This window comes from Pelodiscus sinensis, chromosome 13 (assembly GCF_052426305.1).
Source record: "Pelodiscus sinensis isolate ZL-2025 chromosome 13, ASM5242630v1, whole genome shotgun sequence".
In the NCBI taxonomy this organism is placed as follows: domain Eukaryota; kingdom Metazoa; phylum Chordata; order Testudines; family Trionychidae; genus Pelodiscus; species Pelodiscus sinensis.
In genome coordinates, this window is record NC_143064.1 from 17,782,975 (window position 1) to 17,808,250 (window position 25,276).

At 42.6% G+C, this 25,276-nt stretch overlaps 1 protein-coding gene across 4 annotated transcripts in view; it reads right to left on the reverse strand.

Annotated features, from left to right (window-relative positions):
* Positions 1-25,276, reverse strand: part of TENM1 (teneurin transmembrane protein 1) — a 744,434-nt gene that overhangs the window by 193,262 nt on the left and 525,896 nt on the right. For all 4 annotated transcript variants that reach the window (XM_089781841.1, XM_089781839.1, XM_089781838.1 and 1 more), the window contains 4 exons: positions 22,427-22,626; positions 20,771-20,981; positions 15,482-15,583; positions 13,569-13,763 (listed from right to left, as the gene is read on the reverse strand). In XM_089781841.1, the coding sequence (XP_089637967.1) occupies positions 13,569-13,763; positions 15,482-15,583; positions 20,771-20,981; positions 22,427-22,626 (708 nt within the window). The remainder of the gene's footprint in view (positions 1-13,568; positions 13,764-15,481; positions 15,584-20,770; positions 20,982-22,426; positions 22,627-25,276) is intronic.

A 25,276-nucleotide genomic window follows, 5' to 3' on the forward strand; every position in this document is an offset into this window, starting at 1 on the left:
AAATTAAGAAATTTAGGTTTTCACTTCACCTTTATTTAACTCAATTAACCACATTTATCATTTAAACTACTCTGTGAATGTTACAGAACATGGTGAACAACAATGAGTATTCTATGATAATCAAGTACAACACTCTGCACATATAATCAGGTGACAGCCTTTGAACACACTTTTGTCACAGCCAGAATTATGCATAGGCATTTTTTTTCTCTCTTTAAAATAAAACTTAGAAGCCAATGTAACCTTCATGCAGCCATAGAGAACTCTAGGATCATTATGGCTCCACCTGTCATGGTCATTTTTATATGGACAATTTGTTAGAATGCAGATTGTTTGCCTTATAGACGTGATGCGCTAGCCCAGCCATGTTAGTATTTCAGTAACAGATGTGACCACAGAGTGAGGAGAGACATAATCTAGCGATCTAGAATACTGTTTAGTGTTTCTCGTTAGGTATGTTTGCACCATATTTTGTTTCTTTTATTTTACATATAGCTGTGGAAAGTGAATTTTGTCTTTGCAGCTGTTATGTCGTGGGGAGTTTCAGAGTATAGGAAGAAATCAGTGGAAAGGCAGAGAGCTGGAGTAGGTGCAAGTGTCCATTTTATTGCATAGCACAGAACTCACCAGAACAAGCCCAGACTAGCTGGGCTGACCCCAGTGACCTACTCAGTTACCATAACAACAAGATCTATATCTACAACCCAATATACAACATATTCCTCCCCCCTTAATAAAAACGTCCCTTTAAGAAAACAAAAACTAACTATGAAATGAGGGTAGAACGCCTCAAGTTCCCAGCTAACCCTGGGGATTATTTTGCCCCATCTGTGAGTTAATCTCAACTAAAGGTCCAGCCGTTGAGGAGGCCTCCTTTCTCTAGGTGGATTACGGCGGGCATCCGGCGTTCTCGCACCCGAAGATGTTATGGGTGCAGGCCTGACACTGGGCTGGGAACTTGAAGTGTGAACAGGTGAGGCTGTTGGATCAGCCTGCTCAGGGAGGAGGTTATTGTTCGCCGCTGGTGGTGATGGAGGAGGAGAGTCAGGAGCAGGTAATTCTTGACACGGTAGCTCACCAGCAGTGGGAAGGACAGGCAACTCAACTGGAGATGTGCCTCGGGGGCAGGAATAACCTGTCAATAACTGATCTACATGCCGCTGCCAGATGAGATCTTTCGCAGTCCGGACAGTATAGGAAACAGGTCCTGTTTGAGCAATAATAGTGGCAGGGACCCATTTAGCTCCAGGAGCATAGTTCTGAGCCAAAACTGTCTGTCCAGGACTAAAGGTTCGGTCTTTTGCTCTGGATGCATGCCTGATGACTTGACCTTCCTGCTGACGTTGCACAATTTGTCGTGGTTCTGAAGGTTTCAGCAAATCAAAGCACGTGCGTAGCTGACGTCCCATCATTAGAAAAGCCAGGGACACTTTGGTTGTAGCGTGAGGAGTGTTTCTGTAGGATAGTAAGAAGGTGTCCAGACTCTTTTGTATGAGTGAATGTCCTCTAACCGATTTCAAAGCTTGTTTCATTGTCTGGACAAACCTTTCAGCCAATCCATTTGTGGCCGGGTGATACGGTGCTGAAGTGATGTGATGGATCCCGTTTGCTTTCATAAAATTTCCAAACTCCTGAGACACAAACTGTGGACCGTTGTCACTCACAAGTTGTTCAGGCATACCCAAATGACAGAAGATTTCCTGTAATTTTTGGATAGTACTCTCAGCAGTAGTGGAAGGCATTATACAGACTTCTGGCCATTTGGAATGAGCATCTACCACCACCAAAAACATGTTACCTTCAAATGGGCCAGCAAAATCAACATGAATACGTTGCCATGGTTTTTCAGGCCAGTCCCATGGGTGCAGAGGTGCCAATTGAGGTGCATTCCTCACACCCTGGCAAGAAATACAAGCTCTTGCCTTCTTTTCAATGTCACTGTCCAAACCAGGCCACCAAAAATAGCTTCGTGCAATTTCTTTCATGCGCACCATTCCACAGTGACCTGAATGCAGTTGCTCTAACATCTGTTGTCTCAGTATTTTTGGAATAATGACACACATTCCCCACAACAAGCACCCCGAATGGGTTGATAACTCCGTTCTCCTGGACATGTAAGGTACAAGGTCAGATGAGACCTGAGAGTTCCATAGAGATGTTCCACACATCACTAGTTCTATTACTTGGGAGAGTACTGGGTCAACACGAGTTGCTCTCTTAACTTGTGCAGCAGTGATGGGCCTGTTCTCTACCTGCTCAAAGTAAAAGATTTCCTTCTGGCCACTATCTTGATGTTTGACTGGCAAAGGCAGCCTAGAGAGACCATCTGCATTGCCATATAGAGTGGCTTTCCGATATCTGATCTCATATGTGTGTCCTGAAAGCCACAATGCCCATCGTTGCATACGACTAGCAGCCATTGGCGGAATACCTGAGTGTGGACCAAAAATTGCCGTCAGAGGTCGATGGTCAGTGAGAAGTGTAAACTTCCGTCCAAACAGGTACTGGTGAAATTTCCGAATTCCAAAAACGATTCCCAATGCTTCACGTTCAATTTGTGCATAGTTAGTTTCAGCTGTGCTTAAGGTGCGTGAAGCAAAAGCAATTGGTTTCTCCTCTCCTGAGGGCATAACATGTGACAAGACCGCTCCCACTCCATATGGGGAGGCATCACAAGCCAACTGTAAAGGTAAGGATGGATCAAAATGCGTCAGGACCTCTGCATTTAGCAATGCACATTTAGCCTTGTTAAATGCAACATCACAGTCATCCAGACCTTGTTCTGGCCAAGGAGCTCGCAAAGTGGTTTTAATAGTGTGGCTAGCTGTGAAATAAACCTTCCATAATAGTTCAATAATCCTAGAAATGAGTGAAGTTGACTAACATTTTGAGGGGGTGGAGCTTCCACAATAGCCTTAGCTTTTGAAGGGGACTTATGAAGACCAGTAGCATCAATGATGTGTCCCAAATATTCAACAGAGGGCTGAAAGAATGCACACTTATCTTTACGGACTCGAAGGCCATACTCTTCCAGTCTTTGTAGGGTAGCCTCTAAGTTCTTAAGGTGATCCTCCTCATTCCCACCCGTGACCAGGATGTCGTCAAGATAGCACTGAACTCCTGGCAAGCCACACAAGATCTGGTCCATAGCTCTCTGGAACAAGGCTGGAGCAGAAGTTATTCCAAAGGGTAAGCGGCAGTAACGATAAAGCCCTTTATGAGTCACAATAGTCAACAGCTCTTGGGATTCCTCCTCAACTTGCATCTGTAAATATGCTTGACTCAGATCAATCTTGCTGAACCTTTGTCCCCCAGCCAGGCCCGCAAAGATGTCATCGATGCGAGGAAAGGGGTATTGCTCTGCACGTAAAACAGGGTTAACAGTGACCTTAAAATCCCCACAAATCCGAATAGAACCATCTTTCTTCAATATTGGAACTATTGGAGTTGCCCATGGACTATGGGTAACTGGTATTAGGACTCCATTTTTGACTAGGCGCTCCAGGTCTGCTTCAACTTTTGGTCTGATAGCATATGGCACAGTTCTGGCCTTCAGATATTTTGGTTGGCTACCAGGTTTAATGTTCAGTTTCACGGTGATTCCCCTCATACTTCCCAGATCCTCTCCAAAAACAGCAGCATGTCTCTTTAATATATCAGTCAGACCTGTTTCTTCTTTAGCCATCCGGTGCACTTCTGCCCAGTCCAGTGGGATCTTCCTAAGCCATGATCTCCCCATTAAGGCTGGGTAATGGCCTTTCACCACAAACAGTGGTAATTCTGCAGTCCGTCCATTTAGTTCCACCTTAACATCAGTAGTGCCCAATAGGGGTACTGCTTCTCCTGTATATGTCTTCAGAATGATCTTTGTTGCCTTAAGTGGAAGATGCTTCAACTTTTCCTTATACACCGAGTCTGAGACCAATGAAACTGCTGCACCAGTGTCCACTTCCATGCGTACCGGTTTGCCATCCAACAGTGGGATTACCCAGTATTCATGGGAGCCCCCTTTCAAAGACAAAATATAGCAGGGCACTTCTTCTTCAGACAAGGTGTCGCTTTGATCATCAGGCATCTGCTCGATGGTATGCAGATTTTCGTTTTTGTTCCGCCAGGCCACAGGCCTCTTTTTCTTTTGTTTACAGGCACGCTCAATGTGTCCTTTTTTTCCACACTGTCGACACACTAGGTTCTTACACCAGCATTCTGCGTCATGGTGACCTGTCTTACCACAACGGTAACATTCCTGGCTCCCCACTGTTTTGTGAGTAGGTTCTTGGGACATTTTATGCACCCCAGGGGGTGCACTAAGGTATTGTGCCTCTGTGTGGCCAGTTCCAGGGAGACCGCAATATCAATGGCCTTCTGTAAGGTGAGCTGAGCTTCTGTTAACAGACGCCTCCGTATAGCTTCACTGTGCAGGCCACACACTAACCTGTCACGTATGGCATCATTTAACATCTCCTTAAATTCACAGTGTTCAGCAAGCTTTTTCAAATTGGCTACAAATTGTACAATGGTTTCACTTTCTTTTTGGTCTCTGCTATGGAACCTGTACCTTTCTGCAATTACCAGTGGTTTTGGAGCATAATGTGACCCCTGGATTTCCACAATGTCACTGTAAGATTTGGTCTCTGGCTTAACAGGGAACAGCAAACTGACTCTACAACACTTAAAAATATTGGCACCTTCTTCTCTTCTTTAATGTCATTTGCAATAACAAAAAGTTCAAAACGCTCAGTATATACGTGCCATTGCTCTACAGTCTCCTCAAAAGGTCCCAGTGGCCCTGTAAGCGTAGCCATGGCTGCTGCACTCCCCCCCTTTTTTTTTCTTTTCCAGTCTCTGGGCTCCTTGATCTTAGTTTCAGTTTGCACAGGGTAGCAGTCAGTTCTTACCCCCACCTTCCAGAACAGCCAGAAAGAGTTTGTTTTCTTAAATTGACTTCTACTTCTTTTGTTGCTGGAGGCAGCACAGGTATCCCATCCTCGTCGCCACTTGTTATGTCGTGGGGAGTTTCAGAGTATAGGAAGAAATCAGTGGAAAGGCAGAGAGCTGGAGTAGGTGCAAATGTCCATTTTATTGCATAGTACAGAACTCACCAGAACAAGCCCAGACTAGCTGGGCTGACCCCCGTGACCTACTCAATTACCATAACAACAAGATCTATATCTACAACCCAGTATACAACAGCAGCCAAGTATCTGTACCTGAAGCAATATCACCTGGCCATCTACCAATCTTAAATAATTAATCCACAACTGAATACTCACTATGATGAGCTCACATGTTCACAAAACATATACACTGGGTAATTTCTGATAATGACCAGATTTATACACTTCATAATCACTGATGAACAATTTGCAATCAGACAAAAGATCTAAATTTGTTCTAAATTTGGATTAAATTGTTTCTTAAGCACTGAGCAAACTCTAGTGAATAATTTAAATTTATGTGTTACAGACTTTTGTACAAACCCAGCACTTCTTCATCATGGAAGCTTTTGAGAAGGCCATGTAGTCTGACCTTCACCTAGACCCCAGCATGAGTAACCCATCTGGCTGATGAGAATCTCTGCAGGGACGTGGGAAACAGCAGTCCTGAGGAACAGCCCAGGTTATGGAGTAGGGTCCAAACAATTTCAAGGCAGTTATTTTGTAATCTCTGTTAAAGGGCTTTTATTTTACCTCCTCCCCAGTTCTTGTCATGCAGACAGAACACAAAAGACCAGAAGTCTGAAATGCAGGCAATGTGATGTTTATTGAATCTGGTTCCAAGCAAACATATCCAAAGCTCTACAGGCAGGCAGAGTGCGTGTCCCAGTGTTCTATTCTCAGCTCTGATGCCACAGAACTTATGCTTCTCAGCTCTTACACTGCAAAGCTTTTAACCTGTGTCCCCTTTCCCAGCTCTGCTGCTGCAGAGCCTTGCCTGTGTTTCCATTCCCCATTCCCTCTTCTTCTTAGCAGGCCCAAACACACCTGCAGTGGATACCCCTAGTTCTACCCCTTACACTTATGGTCATATTCCATTTTGTGAGTCCAGTCACTTTTGTATCCCATGGCAAGGGTAAGGAGTAAAGCTGTGCTCTGGTCAAGGCCATGATTTTGTTTGAGTTTTAGTGTTTTTCATGCCACCCCCTATATCCCTCCTCCCCTCCTAACTAGTTGTTTTACCTTGACTTGAAAAAGGAGCCAGGCAGCCTTTCAGTGTATGCTCATATATTATACTCCCACCATACCCTGTAACAGTTTAGTTCTATTTCTTATCTCTTCCCATTATAACAAACTCATCTGGACAGAAAGAAGCAACACAGAGAGTGTGTTCTTTGTTCACACACCAGTATAAAATATAAAAGTATCAAAAAGTCAAACCCAAAATTCTATCTCAGGCTGACAAACAAGCCTATATACTAACAATCTCCAAACCCTTTGTTCTTCCTCTCCAAAGACAGTGGGGGGACTGGAGGCTCCTTGTAGTGGTGAATTATTTATCACATATATCAGGAGCTTTGTGAAGTTTTGTACTATGCAACACAGAAGATGCAGACTCTCTGCATAAGTTTGTGGATTCCTCTCCTTCCTCTCATTGGAACCTCAGCATTTTCTCTCTGTGAGAGCCCTCTGTACCCAAGAACTTGGAGCAGGATTAAGTTCCTGTGAAGTATGAAGTGTTGGCCTCTTCCTATGAGGTATAAAATACTCTTGTTGACATTTGTATGCATTGAGAATTTTAAGCATCTCACAGGATCAGTCCCTAAAATTACATAAATATGCATTACAGGGTGAATCTTTATAATCCAAACTTCTTCCTTCTGGCAACATTTGAGATCTGACATCCATAGGTGCTCTGGGGCTGGAGCACTCATGGGAAAACATGAGAGGGCCCTAAGCTCAATAACACCTCCCGCATATTCCCAGACCTTCCAGAGTGCTTCAAATAGCTGATCTGCAGTGTTCAAGTTCAGAGAGGGCAAGAAGCAGGGATGGGAGGTGCTCGAGAGAAGATGCAAGGCAACTGCAGAGTCTTATGGCCTTAGCTGGGAGCACAGCTCTGGGACCGATAGCCCACAGCTGGTGGCTAGGAGTGGTGCCCCACAGCCGATGGCTGAGAGTGCAGCCTGGCAGCTCCGGGGCTCTGCTTGCTAGCTGCAGGGCCTTGCTCTTGGCCTGGGCCACTGGGCTTCACAGCCACCCTGCCTCTTTCTCCAAGCGCCCCTCTGTCCCACTTCCAACAGTACCTTTGTTGCTGCCACAGCGGAACCCCACAGCTGTTGGAGGTAGAGGGGCCAGCACTGACCTCTCCTGATCCAGCAAATTCCCTGGTTCAGGACTGGTCAGGCCCTGAGAGTGCAAGACCAGGGAGGTATAATCTGTACTTCTCCAATAGATCACATGACACCAAGTTTCATTAATATACACCAGCAAAAACGGCAGCTTTCAAACATGAATATATTTCACAACTAGGAGATGTGCAGCTTGATCTCTTTTGTTTGCTTTAAAATAAATCACCAATCAACAATTTCTGAAAGTAGCACTTGTGATTAGACAATTACATGTCTCGGTTATTTAAAATCTCTCTTTAAAAAAATAAATTTTTAGTTACATGGGATCAAACAAGTTTGTATAGCTGCTAAAGTTTTTCCGTTCCTTACAATAGCTAAACTCATTTTATTTAAAGTTTAATCCCTACGATTTTGGCAAAGTGCACATTAATTTTTTAAACATTTAATTGTGGATTTAAGCACAGGACTGTCATTGGGAAATGATGCCTTTAGCTACATACTCAAACAATGTTGTGAATGTTTATTTCTGCATTTCCAGTGTTAGCATGGAACACAATCTTATTAGTAAAATTATAAAAAAATGTCTACTGCAATGGAAAAATGGAGAGATTCCTTTTCTAGTTGTGTAGCTTCCACTACTAGGAAAGTATCTTTAAATGGAATTGGATGTCATTAATATGTCAGGGAGACTTTTAAAGCACATCTCAAACCTGTGTTTCTGTTACATTTGAAGCTGTTATGAAAATTTCAAGATTTTAAATAATCTTGTAGCCTTTCTTTACAAATTATGATTTAATAGGGGATATTTTAAGACTATTTCTCTGAATCAGATTTAGTTTTAAAATTCCTTTGCTGAATTTGGGTAACTGGGTTCCCTATCCCTATTGCGTTTCCTTGGCAATTTCTCTCCTTCTTGGATGTTTAAGTATTCCAGTTATTTCCAACTTAAACTTTTTTGATGGCTATGCTCCCAGATAAAGTTATAGCTTTTATTTAAAATAATCCAATCAGATACACTGAGTGTCATCTTCACAAAAGATTGTCCTTTTTTGCTGAAATGTTTAATACCTGAAGAATTTTGGACATACTGTCTACCGTGTTAAAGCGACAAGGAGTCCTGTGGCACCTTATAGACTAACTGAAGTGTAGGAGCATAAGGCTTTCGTGGGCAAAGACCCACTTCGTCAGATGCATCTGACGAAGTGGGTCTTTGCCCACGAAAGCTTATGCTTCTACACTTCAGTTAGTCTATAAGGTGCCACAGGATTCCTCGTCGCTTTTGCAAATTCAGACTAACACAGCTACCCCTCTGATACTTGTCTACCGTGTTGCAGACTTTCTGACATAATTCAATATCAACAAGGAAGTTAAACTTTCTATGTCAGCTATTATGAAATCTATTTGAAGTTTTGTTTCAGGATCATTTGTTGTGTTTTTCACAACCTCCTAATTCGCACACACTCCAAGGTAATTTTCAGAATACAAATCCAGTACTTCTGCATAAAATACAACTTGTTGGAGAGAAGACACTGATGTTTAGTGACATACTAATCACTTCATATATCATGTCCTGAAATAGAGCATTTTATGCCTATCATGCCATAACAGTGAATACACAATAAAACTTAGTTCTTGTATAAGTTTCTTTCAGTTTCATTTTGATTGCTACAATTGATAATAATGTTAGTAGCAATGAGAGTTGCTCATCCTCACATTTAGATGCAATATATCTTTATTATTGATATGATTACCTCCATCTATAGGTGACAGCTTTCCTTCTAGCTCGGGTTGCTTGACCCCTCTCCACCCTGCCCTGCCTCTTTCTACACCTGCTCTGCATCTTTATACTCCTTCCCCCAAACTCCCAACTCCCCTTAGCATGCTATGTTCCTGCTCTTCCCTCCTGGAACATCTCAAACACTACAAAACAGCTCTGGAATGGTAGGTGCTGGTATGGAGCAGGAGGAGTTGGTCAGCAGGGCCTTAGAGGACAAGAGGCACTGGGGGTAGGGCAGTATCTTACTACTGGTGGGTGCTGATCACCTGCTAATTTTTCCTTGTGGGTGCTCCAGTCCCAGAGCACCCAGGGAGTTGGGGCCTATGCCTCCAGCAATGTGTAGGCTACATTGTGCAATCCAATGAACTCTTTATGAACATTCATGTTATGTTAATCAGTCATATTGCAGCTATAAAACCACTTGTTCTGGGTTAATAGCTGTTATTTATCTATGATAAAATTCCAGAAATCTTAAAATTGTAAGAGGCATGATGTCCATTATCAAATTCTGAATAAGTGAACTTGTGAATTTGTTTAGACTCCTTTTTAGCCACTTTGAAATATCAGGATCAAACAAAACAGTGAAAAAAGCAGGTAAAAATGTTCACTCTACTTGCTTAAAAGTGAAGTTTTAGTTTATTCAATATGATGGACTTACAGTGCAAGTCTTCCTTATATAAGGCAACATCAGTGTTCCCTCTAACCTGCATGGTAGCAGGTGATTAATCAGCCCCACCCGGTCAGTCAGATCTGTGTAGAGCCCACAGTCTCTGACTGGGTGGGGCTGAACCTGTGAAGTTGTGCTGCTGTGCAGTTTAGAAGGAACACTGGTCAACACTTAATATTTTTGTTCGGGTTTCCTATTTTAATCTTTTTGAGAAAATTGAACTCATATAGCAACATTTTTTGTGGCTTTTTAAAGAATATGAACAACTTCATTATAGATATTTTTCTTTCATATTTGTCTCAACCCTTTTTCCGATTGGAGAATCTGGATAGTGTGTGCAAGCAGGGTGTGAATCAATGCTTCCATTACAGCCAGTTGGAATGGGAAAGAAATCCTGGGCGTGTTTACCACTTAGCTGTGTTAGATATTAGGCTGTCACAATGGTGTTTTGCTCATTGTAATCACCTTGCCTGGTGTTGGATCACAAAATATGTTAACATTAATTGCAATATCTGTAAGTATTGGGGGAATTCAAAAGAAAGTCTGTGCTTAACCTGGCACAAACTCTCAGTTTAAAGAATGTGATTCTGAGCATGCACATACATGTAAATACAGTTCACTCAATTTGCTTAGGCCTGCTAGCTATTCAACTGTTACAACGATGTTTTGCCCATTGTAACCAATCTGGCTGTTGTGGGGTCACAAATTGTGTTAATACTAACTACAGGAATTGTGAGATATGATCACCAATGCTTGCAGTTGTTATGGGAATGCAGAAAAGTTAGACTGTGTTTAACTCAGTTCAAATGGAGAAACCTGGTCAGTGTAAATACACTTGGATGGACAGAGGTTCCCATCCCAGAGTCCTAAAAGATTAAGCTGGGAAGAGGAGGACTCCACGTTAGCAAGCTACATGGCCTCCAGGAATGAGCTGTAAGACTAGTTCAACCTGTTTCTCCCCACTATTTCAATGACAGAATTAAAGAAAGGTTCCATAGTATTTACATTTACTCCAGTGGATACTGGAATCTCTTGTGGCTGGACTGTGCTTTGGGCCAAGAGCTGAAATCACTGAGAGCTGAAATCACTAGATTTAGCCTAGAGCCAAATCCACCACACGCCAACAGAAGATGTGACAAGCAGTCAGCGAGGCACTGATGGAGAGGTGTGATGAGCAGCCAGCAGAGCAGGAGCAGTGAGGGGCAACGAATGGCCAGCAGCGTGGTGTCAGAGAGAAGTGGGCAGGTGGATGGAGAGTGACCAGCAGCATGAGTAAGATGCCTTCTACCTCCTTTCCACTTAGTATGGGAGGTGAACTCTGCAGATGTACCTCTGAGCTCTGGGTCTGCCCTGACTAAGGGCAGCAACTGTGAGTGAGGTGTAGAGAAGGGTTAGATGTGTGAAGGGGACATTTACATTGCTGGACTTAACAACCTGAGAGGAAAAGAACATTGCCCAACTTATTTGGGCTGGGACATTTACTCATGGCTTTGGTTATGAACTCTGTTTGTGGTGTTTTCCCAAATCAATGCCACGTTACTTCCCTACCCTTTTATTAAAGGTTTCTTTTCTATACTCAGACTCTGTGCTTGTAAGCAAGTGGGGAAGCATTGCCTTTCAGAAGCGCCGAGAGGTGTTGTATGAATTTCCCAGGTTACTGGGTGGGGGCTGGAGCTAGTTCTGTGTTGGTTGGATGGAGAGGAATCCCTAGATTTGCGGTCACCAACCAGTAGATCATGAGCTACCGGTAGATCTCAGGGGCTCTAAGAGTAGCTCTTGAGCCCTCTCTGAACTGTGTACCTGCGCAGTACATTTACATTAGATTTCCTCATTTGAGGAGCAGCTACTCACTGAGCAACAACACAGGTGAGCAGATGCGAGGAATGGTGGGAGCTGGGAGGTTGGGAGGGCTGAAACACCCCAGCCAGCTGACAGTGGCTTTCACAGCTGGAGCTAGGCGCAGCCGCCCTGGGCAGCCGGGCTGGAGGGAAGAGAAGCAGCTGCCCAGCCAGCTGGCCATGGCGCTCAGCCAGGGTGCACCACGCTCTATGTGGGCTGGCGCAGAGGAGAAGCTGCCTGGCCTGCTGGCTGTGGCGTTCAGCCCAGTGGAGGCTGAGCCACGCTCCAGCTGATTGGGTGGCTTCCCCTCTGCGCCTGCCCACGTGGAGCTTGGTGGCACCCTGTCTGAGCACCATGGCCAGATGGCCGGTCAGCCGCTTTTCTTCGCTCCAGCCCGGCTGCCCTGCGCTCAGTCCGGAGGGAGCGCGGGTCGGAGGCTTCCTTCCGTGGCTGGTGTAGGGAACTCCCTGCCCCCAACCTTGTTCCCTCTCCTCTGCCCCAAACTTGTCCCCCGCCCGCCTGGCCCCCTGTTCCCTCTCCCTTGCCCCCCCCCGACCCCACTGCAGAAACCTGCCCCCCCCCCACAGAAACTTCTCCCCCGGCACCCTGCCCCCCCTGCAGAAACCAGTTCCTTCTGACACCCTGTCTCCTACTACAGAAACCTGTCCCCCTGCTCCCCTCTGCAGAAACCTGTCCCCCCCCAGCACCCTGTCCCCTGCTGCAGAAACCTGTCCTGGCATCCTGCCCCCTCTCCCCTGCCCCCATTGGCACCCTGTTCCCTGCTCCAGAACCCACTAGCACTCCTCCCCAGTACTGTGTCCCCTGCTCCCAAATGACTTTTCTATGGGTCAGTGACCCCTGACTCAAGGCAGGTTCCCTGCCATTCTCATAAATAAAGACAATGCAGAAACTTTTTGTGTTTAACATAGTATTCTATTTAAAAATGAAGCCTGGCCAACAAACCCCCAATTGGGGCCAAGCCCCCATCTGGCCACAACCACTCCTGCACTCCCCCTTCCCCAGACTCTAGATCTGAGCCTATCAAACACTGGAACCTCATGCCCTCGGCCCCTCACATACCCCAACCCAAATTCCTGCACCCTCACATCTGCAAGCCTGAGCTTGCTTAGTATCCCAACACTGCCCAGCCTGGAGCTCCCTCCCCGAGCCAGTGTCCCCTTCTCCACCTCCTCCTGCATCTATATTTCCTCCCAGAACTTGCACCTCTCACTCCTTCCCACACCCAAATCCCTCATTCCCACCCCAGAGCCTACACATCCTATCTCAACACAGCAAGGGTCCAGCTAGACTGCAGGAGTTTTTCGGGATTCTGGAGATATCCCAGAAAAACTCTTCTGCATCCAGGGTTGCGTTTGTTCTTCCGCTTTTTTAGTGGAAGAGCAAACAGGCTCTTTTGGTCACCCCTATATTCCTCTTTCCACAAGGAATAAGGTGGCTTCCAAAAGAAGGGTTTTTTTCTGACATTTGGTCCAGTGTAGACAGGCCAAATGTTGGAAAAACCTCTTCCTACAGAAAAATAAATAAATAAAAAAAATAAGCAGCAGTATAAGGATTGGGGATAGCAAGTGATGGAGAGGAGGAGAATAGAGAGGGCGGGGCTTCAAGGAAGGGGTGGGGCGGTAGATCTTGGCTTGGTCTGTCATTTAAAAAGTGATCTTGGGTGTAAAAAGGTTGGAGACCACTGCCCTAGATATTCAACTCAGCCCTAGCTGCAGCTGGTGCTACCTAGCAGACGGGTTACATGTGCAAGTTTAACTTGTGTACTTAATTTAAAATAGTTTGCCCTTAAAAAGTGTACACTAGTGGAAACAAAGTGTGTTGTCACTAGCTTAATGATAGTATAGCCATTGAAAATAATCAACCAGGATGAACAGAAAGAATGGTCTTGTCTTCCAATGTTATGCACAGGGAAAGATTTACATTGTGGTTGATAAGTTATCTCAGAAACTCTTAACAGTATCAGAAATGACACAAACCTTCCTCACAAATTTCTCCTTTGTATCCTGGGACACAAATACATACTCCCATGATGCAAGTACCATGGCCAAAGCAAGTTGGATCAATACATTGTTCTTCTGGTACATCACACTCTGGGCCTTTCCATCCATTGCGACATACACAGTGACCTTTTTCATATTCTCCATTTCCATTGCACAATATTGGGCATGAGTCTGAAGAAGACAAATAATTCAATTTCCAAGATGTATTCAAATTCTTAAGAGTATTAACATTTGTTGAACTTATCATTTAATAGGCAGCATTGCATTTATTGACAATATGATTTTAGTTTTTGCAAAAGGGGCCAGACTGAAAGCCTTGGACAAAGAAATATTTTTATAAACAAACATGCTCAGCTACAGTGCTAGCTTCTGCATTCTGCTCTACTCATGTAACTTATCTAACCAAGAATGGACTGCTCTGGAGATAAAGAAGATGGTACCATAGTTCAGTCTCTCTCTCCGCTTTTTGAACTAGTGAGACTTCACACAATGATACCTCTTAGTGCTAACAGAAGAGACTGTTTTTGTGATGTTAATTCCTGTTAATTGTGAACTAAGACACCATCCACTTATTTTCCTCATGTCACTGAAAAACATTAATTTTTGGCCATTACTGATTAGTAAGTATGTAAACCAGAAGTCTGAAGGTGATAAGTTCTACAACTCACTTAGCCAAAGTATAACATTGAAGAAAAAATAATCTTAGAATTGAAAGAAGAAGAAGTCAGCCAGGAATTTGGTTTTCAACTGGAACACAAGGTAAAAAAAGGAATCCTGGCAGCTCTGGTTGGCACAGCTGATCAGGCCATTAAAAGTACAGGTGCTAGCACAACAGAGACCCAGAACTAAGGTAGTCTCCCTACCTGGCCTGATCCTGCGAGGCTCCCAGAAGCAATAGCCATGTCCCTGCAGTCACAGGGAGGCTCAGTGTGCTGCCCCAGCTCCAAGTGTGGCTCTGCAGTTCCCGCTGGCTGGAAACTGTGACCAGTGGGAACTGCAAGGGTGGTGCCTGTAGCACGAGAGCATGCATGCAGAGCCTCCCTGGCCACCACGTACCTAGGGACTACAGGGACCTGGCGGTCTCTTCCTGGGAGCTGTGGTAAATGCCACTAGAACACTGCACTTCAACTTCCCTCATGTACCTCAACCCCTGACCCAGCCCTGAACTTCTCATTTCTGAACCCAGCTGGAGCCCTTAACCCCCTGCACTGAACATCCTTCCCCACTTGGAGCCCCCTTCTACTCCTCAAACTGCTCATCCACCCCAGAGACCACACCCCCAGCTAGAACCCCTGTCCTAGCCCAGAGCCCCTTCTACAACCCAAACCCCACATGTCTTGTCCCATCCCAAATCCTACACCACCATCCGGAGCCCTCAGCCTCTTTCTCCCACCCCTCTCCCCTCTGCCCAACCCAGTCAAAGTGAGTGACTGTGGGGAGAGCAAGTGATGGAGGGAGGGGGATAGAGTGAGCAGGTGTCGGAGAAGGGGAGCGGCACAGGTGGAGCCTTGGGGAAAATGTGTTTGGTTTTGTGCAATTAGAAAGTTGGCAACCCCAGAGAAGAGTCGAATAGATTTGAGAACCTCCTACACACAGATATTCAGAAGACTCTACCCACCAGTTATTACAGTCATTTATGTAAAATACCAGTCTATCTTGAATTACTCTTGATCTTTACAATGTAACAGGATCATTTCCTTTTCTAACTCTGACACCTTAATATACCAAGACGGTGATATTTCTGTTTTTGGAAAAAAAATTACTTCCCTCTTTTTAATTTCTCTCACTCCCTATCCTCAGGCTACGGGTATAGAATAGGCAGATTTACTTCTGTTGCTTTTTCTAAGAAAGTTTTTTTCAACTGGTATTTTAAATCAGTTAACAGTTACCTCTTGCACAGTCTGGCCCGAGAAATCCTGGGAAACAGTGGCAATGACCTGAGATGCACTCTCCATTCCCATTGCAATTAGTGGAGCAGTCATCCATGATTTCTATTTATAAAGAACATTATAAACAATAAAAGGAATTAACTGACTTCTAAAATGAGTATCACCAGCACGACCACTTGTAACAGATTTCTCAAGATCTAAACGGGTGCTGAGACATAAACTGTTCATTTTATGTTCTTTAGGAAGAATCAAGCATCAAGTAAAATACTGTTTCAGACACCTCTGTGCAATTACTCCTATTTGATGTGATATGCAGAAACGCTAAATCTCAAGAGATCAGACACACAGATGAACAGGATATGTTGCTAGAGTCAAAATGACTTTTCTAAATGAAAATCATGTCTCATCAATCTATGAGAATTCCTTGAGAATGTCAACGGACACGTGGAAGTTGCTCTAATTGATGTAGTGTAGTTGGACTTTCAGAAAAGATTTGATAAGGTCCCTTACCCTTAAGTAAGTGTACACAAAACTCTTAAGCATAATAGGCAGAATAAGAGGAAAGGTCCTGTCATTTATCAGTAACTTCCTACAAGATAGGAAACAAAGGGTAAAACTGAATGGGATGTTTTCAGTGGAGAGAGATAAATAGTGGGTCTGAACTGGGACCAGTCCTGTTCAACATATTTGTAAATCTAAAAAAAGAAGTAAACAGTGAAGTGGCAAAGTTGGCAGATGACACAAATTACTCAGCATAGTTAAGTTCAAAGCTGATTGTGAAGGGATCTCACAAAACTGGGTGACTGGGCAAGAAAATGGCAAATGAAATTCAATGTTGATAAATGCAAAGTAATGCACACTGGAAAACATAATCTCAAATATACATACAAAATGACGGGGTCTAAACTAGCTGTTCTATTCAAGATAGAGATTGTGCAATCTCTGAATAGTTCTCTGAAAACTTCTGCTCAATGTGTAGTAGCAGTTAAAAAAGCTAACAGAACATTAACAACCAGTAGAAAAAACAAAGCTAATAAGACCGAAAGCATTACAATGCAACTATGTAAATCTTGCAAACTGAACACCGTGTGCAGTTGTAGATGTCCTGTCTAAAAAAGGACATATAAAAATTGAAATAGTACAGAGAAGTGCAGCAAAATTGTTAGCTGTATGGAATCAATTCCATAGAAAGGGATTGAGAACTTTTCTTGGGTCAAGGGCCGCTAACCCACAGAAAAATCAGTCAGGGGCCGCACACAAATGAGAAGCAGAACAACCAAAACAAATCCTCACTGAAGTGGCCCCCAACAGAGAAGGAGAAAGACACTCTTCATATTCCTCTTGCACACCAGAGCTGGGGGGGCCCAAGTTAGTAGATTTCGTGTGCTCCATCCCCATAGGGTGGTGGCAGAGGGTTGCAGCGCCAGTGTGGGCTCTCCAATCCTGGGGGGGGGGAACCCTGAGTCCCAGGGTTGGATCCAAGCAAGCCTGGGGGCGCATCCGGGCCTTAAGTTCCCCACCCCTGCCATAGAAGGAGACATTAAAAAGTCTGGAACTGTTCAACTTACAAAAAGACAACTAAGGGGGATATGATAGAGGTCAATAAAATTACAAATAGTTGGGGAAATGAATAATAAAGTGTAATTTTCCCTTTCACATAGCACAAAAACCAGAGGTCACCCAATGAAGTTAATGGCAACAGGTTTAAAACAAACAGGAGAAAGTAATTCCTTACAGAATGCCATCAATCTGTAGAATTCATTGTCAGAGGATGTTTTGAAGGCCAAAAATAGCACTGTTTAAAAAAGAATTATGTAAGATCCTGAAGGATGGGTCCATCAATAATTATTAACTAAGATGGTCAGGCACATCTGCCATGCTCTGTGTCCCCCTACACTTTGGACTGCCAAAAACTTGGACTGGACAACAGGAGATGGATCACCTGATATCTTGCCCAGGAGTATTTATTCCCTTTGAGCATCAGGCACTTACCACTATTGAAAGCCAGAACTCTGGTGTAGCTGGACCAACGGTGTGACCCAGAATAGACATCCTTATGTTCTTAGATGTTCTAATTATACTATGGTAGAAATCTTGGAATGCCATGGGTAAAGCCTATGATGTTTCAGTGTGAAGGAAAACTTTATCTTTATCTTTTCTTGGGAGGGAAGAATTCAAAGGAAACTCTTCCAATGCTAAATTGCAGGCTAACACACACAAAAGATTAAACAATTGTCTCCTTTGCTTATAAGAGATTCACTTTCCATTCTAAACACAACAAATTTTGTCTTCTTTAAAACTAAATTCACAATTATAATTTTTTATTGCCTTTCTGATTACTTTGAATGAAGTCCTTGATAATCTTTGTGTCTGAATGGTACTCTCCACTGGCCAATACATCAAGGTCTATGTAAAAATAGAACTTAATTGTTACAGAGCAGATGGCATGTCCATTACTAATAAAGACATCTTGCTAAACATATGGATGAACAGGTTAACTAAAGGGCAAAGTGGTTAAAGTCTTATAGCAAACCAAGACTGTTGGAAATACTGAAGTACTTTACCTTAAATTAAACTTTGAGTAACAGATCCTGTTTGTGAGAACTGAACTCCAACAATGTTAAAAGTTAGTAAAACAATCTCCCCTGTTTAATTAATTAAAAAAGATTAACTGCAGGTAGATTCACCAAAAGACAACACAGAGTATCTTCAGATACTTACCTAATGGAAGCAGAAATTTGTGTACAAAGATTGGCTCTGTATGGTTGACAAAAAAGAAGCAAAAACTGTTTTATATTTTTCTTACTGAATAAATTTTATACTTTTTTAATCTTTTAAAATTAGAACATAAGAACAGCCATATTGGGTCAGACCAAAGGTCCATCTAGCCCAGTATCCTGTCTGCCGATACCAGATGCCCCAGAGGGAGGGACCACAACAGGCAATCCTCAGATGATCCCTCCCCTGTCATCCACTTCCAGAGAAACAGACACTAGGGATACCATTTCTACCCATCCTGGCGAATAGCCATTGATGGATCTAACCTCCATGAATGTATCTAGCTCTTTTTTGAACCCTGTTAAAGTTCTAGCCTTTACCACATCCTCTGGCAAGGAGTTCCACAGGTTGACAGTGCACTGAGTGAAGAAAAACTTCCTTTTGTTTGTTTTAAATCTGCTGCCTATAAATTTCATTTGGTAACTCCTAGTTCTTATATTGTGGGAATAAGTAAATAACTTTTCCTTATTCACTTTTTCCATACCAGTCATGATTTTATAGACTACTATCATATCCCCTCTTAGTCTCCTCTTTCCTAAGCTGAAAAGTCCCAGTCTTTTTAATCTCTGTTCATATAGGACCCTTTGTTGCCCTTTTCTGAGCCTTTTCCAATGCCAATATATCTTTTTTGAGATGAGGCAACCACATCTGTATGCAGTATTCAGGATATGGGCATACCATGGTTTTATATACAGGCAATAAGATATTTTCTGTCTTATTCTCTATCCCTTTTTTAATGACCCCTAACATTCTATTTGCTTTTTTCAATGCTTCTGCACACTGAGTGGATATTTTCAGAGAACTATCCACAATAACTCCAAGATCTTTCTCTTGAGTAGTTGTAGCCAAATTAGCCCCCATCATATTGTATATATAGTTGGAAGTATGTTTTCCAATGTGCATTACTTTACATTTATCAACATTAAATTTCATTTGCCATTTTGTTGCCCAATCATTTAGTTTGATGAGGTCTTTTTGAAGCTCCTCACAGTCTGCTTTGGTCTCAACCATCTTGAGTAGTTTGGTATCATCTGCAAATTTTGCCACCTCACTGTTTACCCCTTTCTCTAGATCATTTATAAATAAGTTGAATAGGATGGGTCCCAGAGGGACCCCACTAGTTACCTTTCTCCACTTGGAAAACTTACCATTTATTCCTACCCTTTGTTTCCTGTCTTTTAACCAGTTATCAATCCACAAAAGGACCTTCCCTCTTATCCCATGACAGTTTACTTTACTTAAGAGCCTTTGGTGAGGGCCCTGGTCAAAGGCTTTCTGGAAATCTATGTATACTATATCCACTGGATCCCCCTTGTCCACATGTTTGTTGACCCTCCTCAAAGAACTTGAGAAGATTAGTAAGTCATGATTTACCTTTACAGAAAACATGTTGACTTTCACCCAACAAATTATATTCATCCATGTGTCTGACAATTTTATTCTTTACTATAGTTTAAACTAATTTGCCTGGTTCTGATGTTAGACTTACCGGTCTGTAATTCCCAGGATCAACTCTAGAGCCCTTTAGCCTTCTAGAATTTGCATATAAGCACTTTAATAATTTGTCACTATTTATCTGTCTGCCATTTCCTGATGTATTAACTCTTTTTCATTTGATTGTGTCTCATTTGATCTGACCCATACTTCCATCCTCTCCTCCTCACTAGAACATAGAGACTCTCTATTAATAGAACCTCCCCTAATAGATGTCTCTGTCTAATTCCTGTGCTCCTCCACACCTGTTGGTATTTCCCAAGTTCTTAGTTTAAAAACTGCTCTACAACTTTTTTAATGTTAAGTGCACCTTTTTAATGTTAAGTGCTAAAAACCAATAATGTTAGCTAAATAACAATACATAATATTTCTAACAAAAAGTGGTTCAGTTTTTTAAACTACAAAAATACTGTGCTTTCTTGTGACTTTCCGTTATTTAGAATAACCCCTCAAAATTTAGCACTCTTTTTCTATTGTTGTTTTCCATTTAGCAACTGCTTCCTGATCCAATCTACCTGTCATCTTATGTCTTAAATGGTACCAAGCCAAACACCTTCCTCCAGTTCTCTGTTATGTACCCACTGGGACCTCATCAAAATGGCAATACATTTCTGGGCACAATTTCCTAATTAATTTTTGCCTACTAGAGAGAGAAGACCTACGATGCCTTTTTTTGTAAAGAGAGAGTGTGGGTGCCACATACACAGGAGGAACAGACATTTTCCCTGCAGTTTCTTGCAAAGATTAGACCCCCCCCCCAAAAAATTTATTATGTAATGATTTTAAGGAACAGCATAGATTTAGGTTTAATTCATTCACAATGTCCATTTTCAACATGAGTGCCTGATTCTCCTCTTACTCTGGTATAAAGCAGAAGTTAATACACTGAAGTCAATGTAATCAAAAGAAAGTAAAACCTGTTGAAAGCATATGGGAAAACAGGCTCAATAACTCCTTTTCAAATGCAGATTTTTTACATAACAACCAGAACAGGAATGGTAATGTAACTGGTCTTACCAATTGCTGTAGTTAATACAAATACTTGCTCCATTTTTTTTCCGTCATTGTAAAACGCCATGTGCCAAGCTCCTTGATCCATATATTCAATGAAACCTGTCTCTTGTAGGGATGTTAAGATCAAATTCCTAGGAGCATGCTGAGGCTCCTCAGAGTTCCTTGGTTCTTGTTTAATTAACTGCTTTCCATCCATCAGTTTTACAAAATCAAACTGAAATGATAATGGCAAAATTATCCAACTAAATAATTTTATAGTATTTTAAACCAGACAAATCTACTGTGAATATTTCAGTCAGACAGGGTTACCTTCAAAGCAACTGCTTGATTAAGTGTTCACTAATGTGAGTAGGGGTTGCACCGCCTACACTATTAAGGTTCCAGTCTTCATTCTAAATAGAAGGTATTATTACAAATAAATCCTGATCTCTGTTATATCTGTGTAAATAAGAAATCTCTCGATTGAAGCCAATAAATTATCTCTAGAATTACACTTGACATTTTCTAACATCAGTGCTCAAACCTCTATGATTTAGAGCTAAAATACGGATTTTGAAGCCCAATATTTGGTACTCAAGTATGAAAAACAATTGGCTTCTAAAAATCCAGATACCTAGATGTTTCTATATTTCTCTTTCTTTGTGGTCAGTTTTGTTAATACACATGAAATTATGTCTTGCTATAGAAAAATTGGTAACATTTGAGTAGCCCTTGACAGCTTTAGGTCCAGAGCCAAGTGACTTCAATGAGGGATAGCCAGGTCTTAGGTCCTTCTGAAAAGATGAAAACCTTGCAATACATTCTTGTTTAATGGAAATATAAAATAGTTCAAATATTTATAAGTATTCTGGAGCCTGATTTTTAGTCACAACTCCAGTTAAAGACAGAGTGGTTCAGTGCCTCTGAGAAAAAACAACAACAACCCTTAGTTATCTGTTCACAACATTTAAGTTAAGGATATGCTAGCATTACATTTATCTTGGCATAAAAATACATATATTTGAAAAACAGACCATAAACATTGTGATCTTGCAATATTATAGATGATATAAAATTTAATTATACTTCAGAAATATTACATTAATATTCCAAATATATTAAGACTTACAAAATATTTAAGTATACACAGTGATGAATTAGGTTCTTCTAGCATGGCTGTTTCCTCATACAAATTCTAAACTAACAGTAAACATGTAGAAGTAGTATTATTATTAGAATTTAGAATACCTTTTTTGCTTATCTCTTTACACTAACTACATGAGCAGTTTGCTCTGTTGGATGTGCCTAAGGAAGCTAACATTAGGAGTTCAACTTTGAAAAATGCTGAAGCTACATAGATTTCACTTTTTTTACTTAACACATAGACACAGCATCACACTGCCCCAGTGGTGGAACCAGGAGGCATTTTACAGTATGTCCTCTCTGCTGGTTGGTGCAAGATAATGCCTTGTACCCTCCCCACTCATTTTAGGGTGATAAGCATTGATAACACCATTAGTACTACATTGGCCTGGTGCTTAAAAGAGTCTGTGGGAGATGGGAAAATTAATATTTACATTTCTCCTTCCCTCCTTTATAAGAACATTATGAACTTTAATGACCATATGGCTCTTTGAAAGTGTAAAGTACAATAGAAATGCTGATATTGTTATTGATTACCTGAGTATGCGTGGGAGGAATGTTTCGTCTACCATAAATTCCCAGTAGAGAGTCCTTTGCAAGTGAAATGTTAAATTTCAGGTACATCGGGTGATGGATAGTGATCTGAAAACGCCAGAATAAACCTGGTGGGATGGTCTGCATAACTTGTGCTCCAATGTCAACTTCTCCTGTGTCTATAGCTCGTCCTTTCTGAAACACTGATTTTCCAGAAACAGAAAACAATCACTTATCATAGTCACTAAGTGTGAAAATAATAGTAAGATAGGTAATAATGGGTTAGTATTAATATGTATGCATTGTTAATAATTAATATTAATTGTTGGAAATTGGTTTATTATTATTTAGTTAATCCACAAATGTATTCATTTGCATGTGAGATTTGCAGCTACACACTGTCAAACTCTTTAGACTCTAATGACTGTAGAGGAGTCTCTATGTAACTGGGAAAATGAAAGTCTTTACAGGCAGTCCCCAGGTTACGTACAAGATAGGGACTGTAGGTTTGTTCTTAAGTTGAATCTGTATGTAAGTCGGAACTGGCGTCCAGATTCAGCCACTGCTGAAACTGACCAGCGGCTGACTACAGGAAGCCCGAGGCAGAGTTGCTCTGCCCCGGGTTTCCTGGAATCAGCCGCTGATCAGTTTCAACAGCGGCTGAATCTGGACGCCTGGGACAGAGCAGCTGGGGCGCTGCCGGGACCAACCCGGCAGCACCCCAGCTGCTCTACCCCAGGCGTCCCCAAGTCAGCTGCTGCTGAAACTGATCAGTGACTGATTCCAGGAAGCCCGGGTCAGAGCAACTCTGCCTCGGGCTTCCTGTAGTCAGCTGCTGGTCAGTTTCAGCAGCGGCTGACTAGGAGACTCCTGGGGCAGAGCAGCTGGGGTACTGCTGGGTTGCTCCAGTAGCGCCGCTCCTCGGCACTACTGGACCAACCCAGCAGCACCCAAGTTGCTCTGCCCCAGGCGTCCTGATTCAGCACACTAGCTGCGCCCCCCCCCTCCCCCAGCAGACCAGGGAGACGTGGAGCAAAGCTGCGGAGAACCCCGCGGGACCGTGGCGTATCTGGGAGGTCCCCCCGCCTGGGTCCTCCGCGGCTTTGCTCTGCGGCTCCCTGGTTAGCTGGGGGGGGGCAGCTTTTCTCGCCCCGGAGGACGCGGGCAGCAGAGCAGCTTTTCTCACCCTGGAGACGCGGGCAGCGGGACCGCGGCGCGTCTGGGCGGTCCCGCCGCCCACGTCCTCCGGGGCGAGAAAAGCCCCGTTCGTAAGTATGGATCCGACATAAGTCGGATCCGCGTAACCCGGGGACTGCCTGTATATACAGAAATTAGGCCTCACAAACAAAACCATTACAACTAAGTGTGCATTGAGAAAGCACAGTTGGGGTATCGCCCTCTAGCAATTATTCCAGAGCACAGCCTGGTAGACACAATAGGAGCTATACAAATGGACAGCATTGACGATAGTGAACAGACTATCGGGACTGATCAGTGAAAACTGAAGTCGAAGGGTGTGTCTAGACTACAGGGTTTTGTTGACAAAAGTGGACTTTTGTCGAAAAACTATACCTGCGTCTACACTACCACTGAGTTCTGTCGACATAACGTCAACAGAACTCAGCAGTTTTGTCGACGCTGGTAAACCTCATTTTACGAGGCATAACGCCTTCTGTTGACAGAGTTTCTGTCGACAGAAGGTGTTATTGCATGTAAACTGTCCTTTGCGTCTACGCTACCATGTCGACAAAGCAGCTTGCTTTGTCGACAGAACTGAATGTAGTGTAGATGCTCTGTCGACAAAACTTCTGTCGACAAAAGTCTGTAGTCTAGACGTACCCTAAGGCAGGATTCCTTCTAACTACTATGTCTAACAAAGTTTCTATGATATTGCTAATTCAGTATGAAAAATAAAGAACACTGTTGCTAAAGATAATGGCTTGTACTTGATGTATACAAGATGAAGGGCATGAAGATAAGAACAGGCCTTACATTTAAAGTACTATTGGGCATCTTGTCATTATGCAAGCAATACATTTTCAGATCGCATAGTATATAACCTGTTGCATTTATGAGCTGAAGTATTAAAGGAAGGGGGAAAAGGCATTTTCAAACTGACTATGAATTGGTTTACGTTGCTGGCTTGTATTACTCCTTTATGTTCTTTTTAGCTTGCCAACAGCATCCTGACAGGTTGCAATCCATGGATCCAATCCTGTAACCATAAAAGTGAACTGCAAAAACTGCAAAACTCACATACTTTCAGCAGAAGCAGGAGAGGATACTATGTTCTTTAGAGTATGGGACTGAACTCAGTGGCCCATTCCTTTTCTGTATCACCTCGCCCAAAGAAGCAAGAACACGAGGGAAAAGGATGTACAATTAGAATGAAATAGAAGCTTCATCCTTTATTTATAATATACATGGAATATTGTAAATTGCTTTATAAAAAAGAAAACAGGACTAGTAAAACTATAGCAAGCTGTGGCCTAAATACATTTTAATATTGTAAGGATCCTTGCTGGGATCCTACTTGGACTTGACAAATGAAGGCGGTAACCAACATTTTGAATGAGAAATGCCTTAATTTGCTAGGCAGGGGAAATTCTCAGAGAGTGCTGGGTCTACTGGCTTTATGGCTGCTTTGAGTCACCAGAATGGGAAGTAGGATCTGGCTCTAAATCTATTTGTATAAGGAATGAATAACAAATGTAGTCTTCCCAAATGCAGAACACCTATCCTTAGGATACAGAATGAGTTCTCTAAGAATTTACAAGTAAATTTGTTACTTTAAATTATAATAACTTCAAATTGGTTCTTTAGCAATGTGTGTGGTTTTGTTTGTTTGTTAGT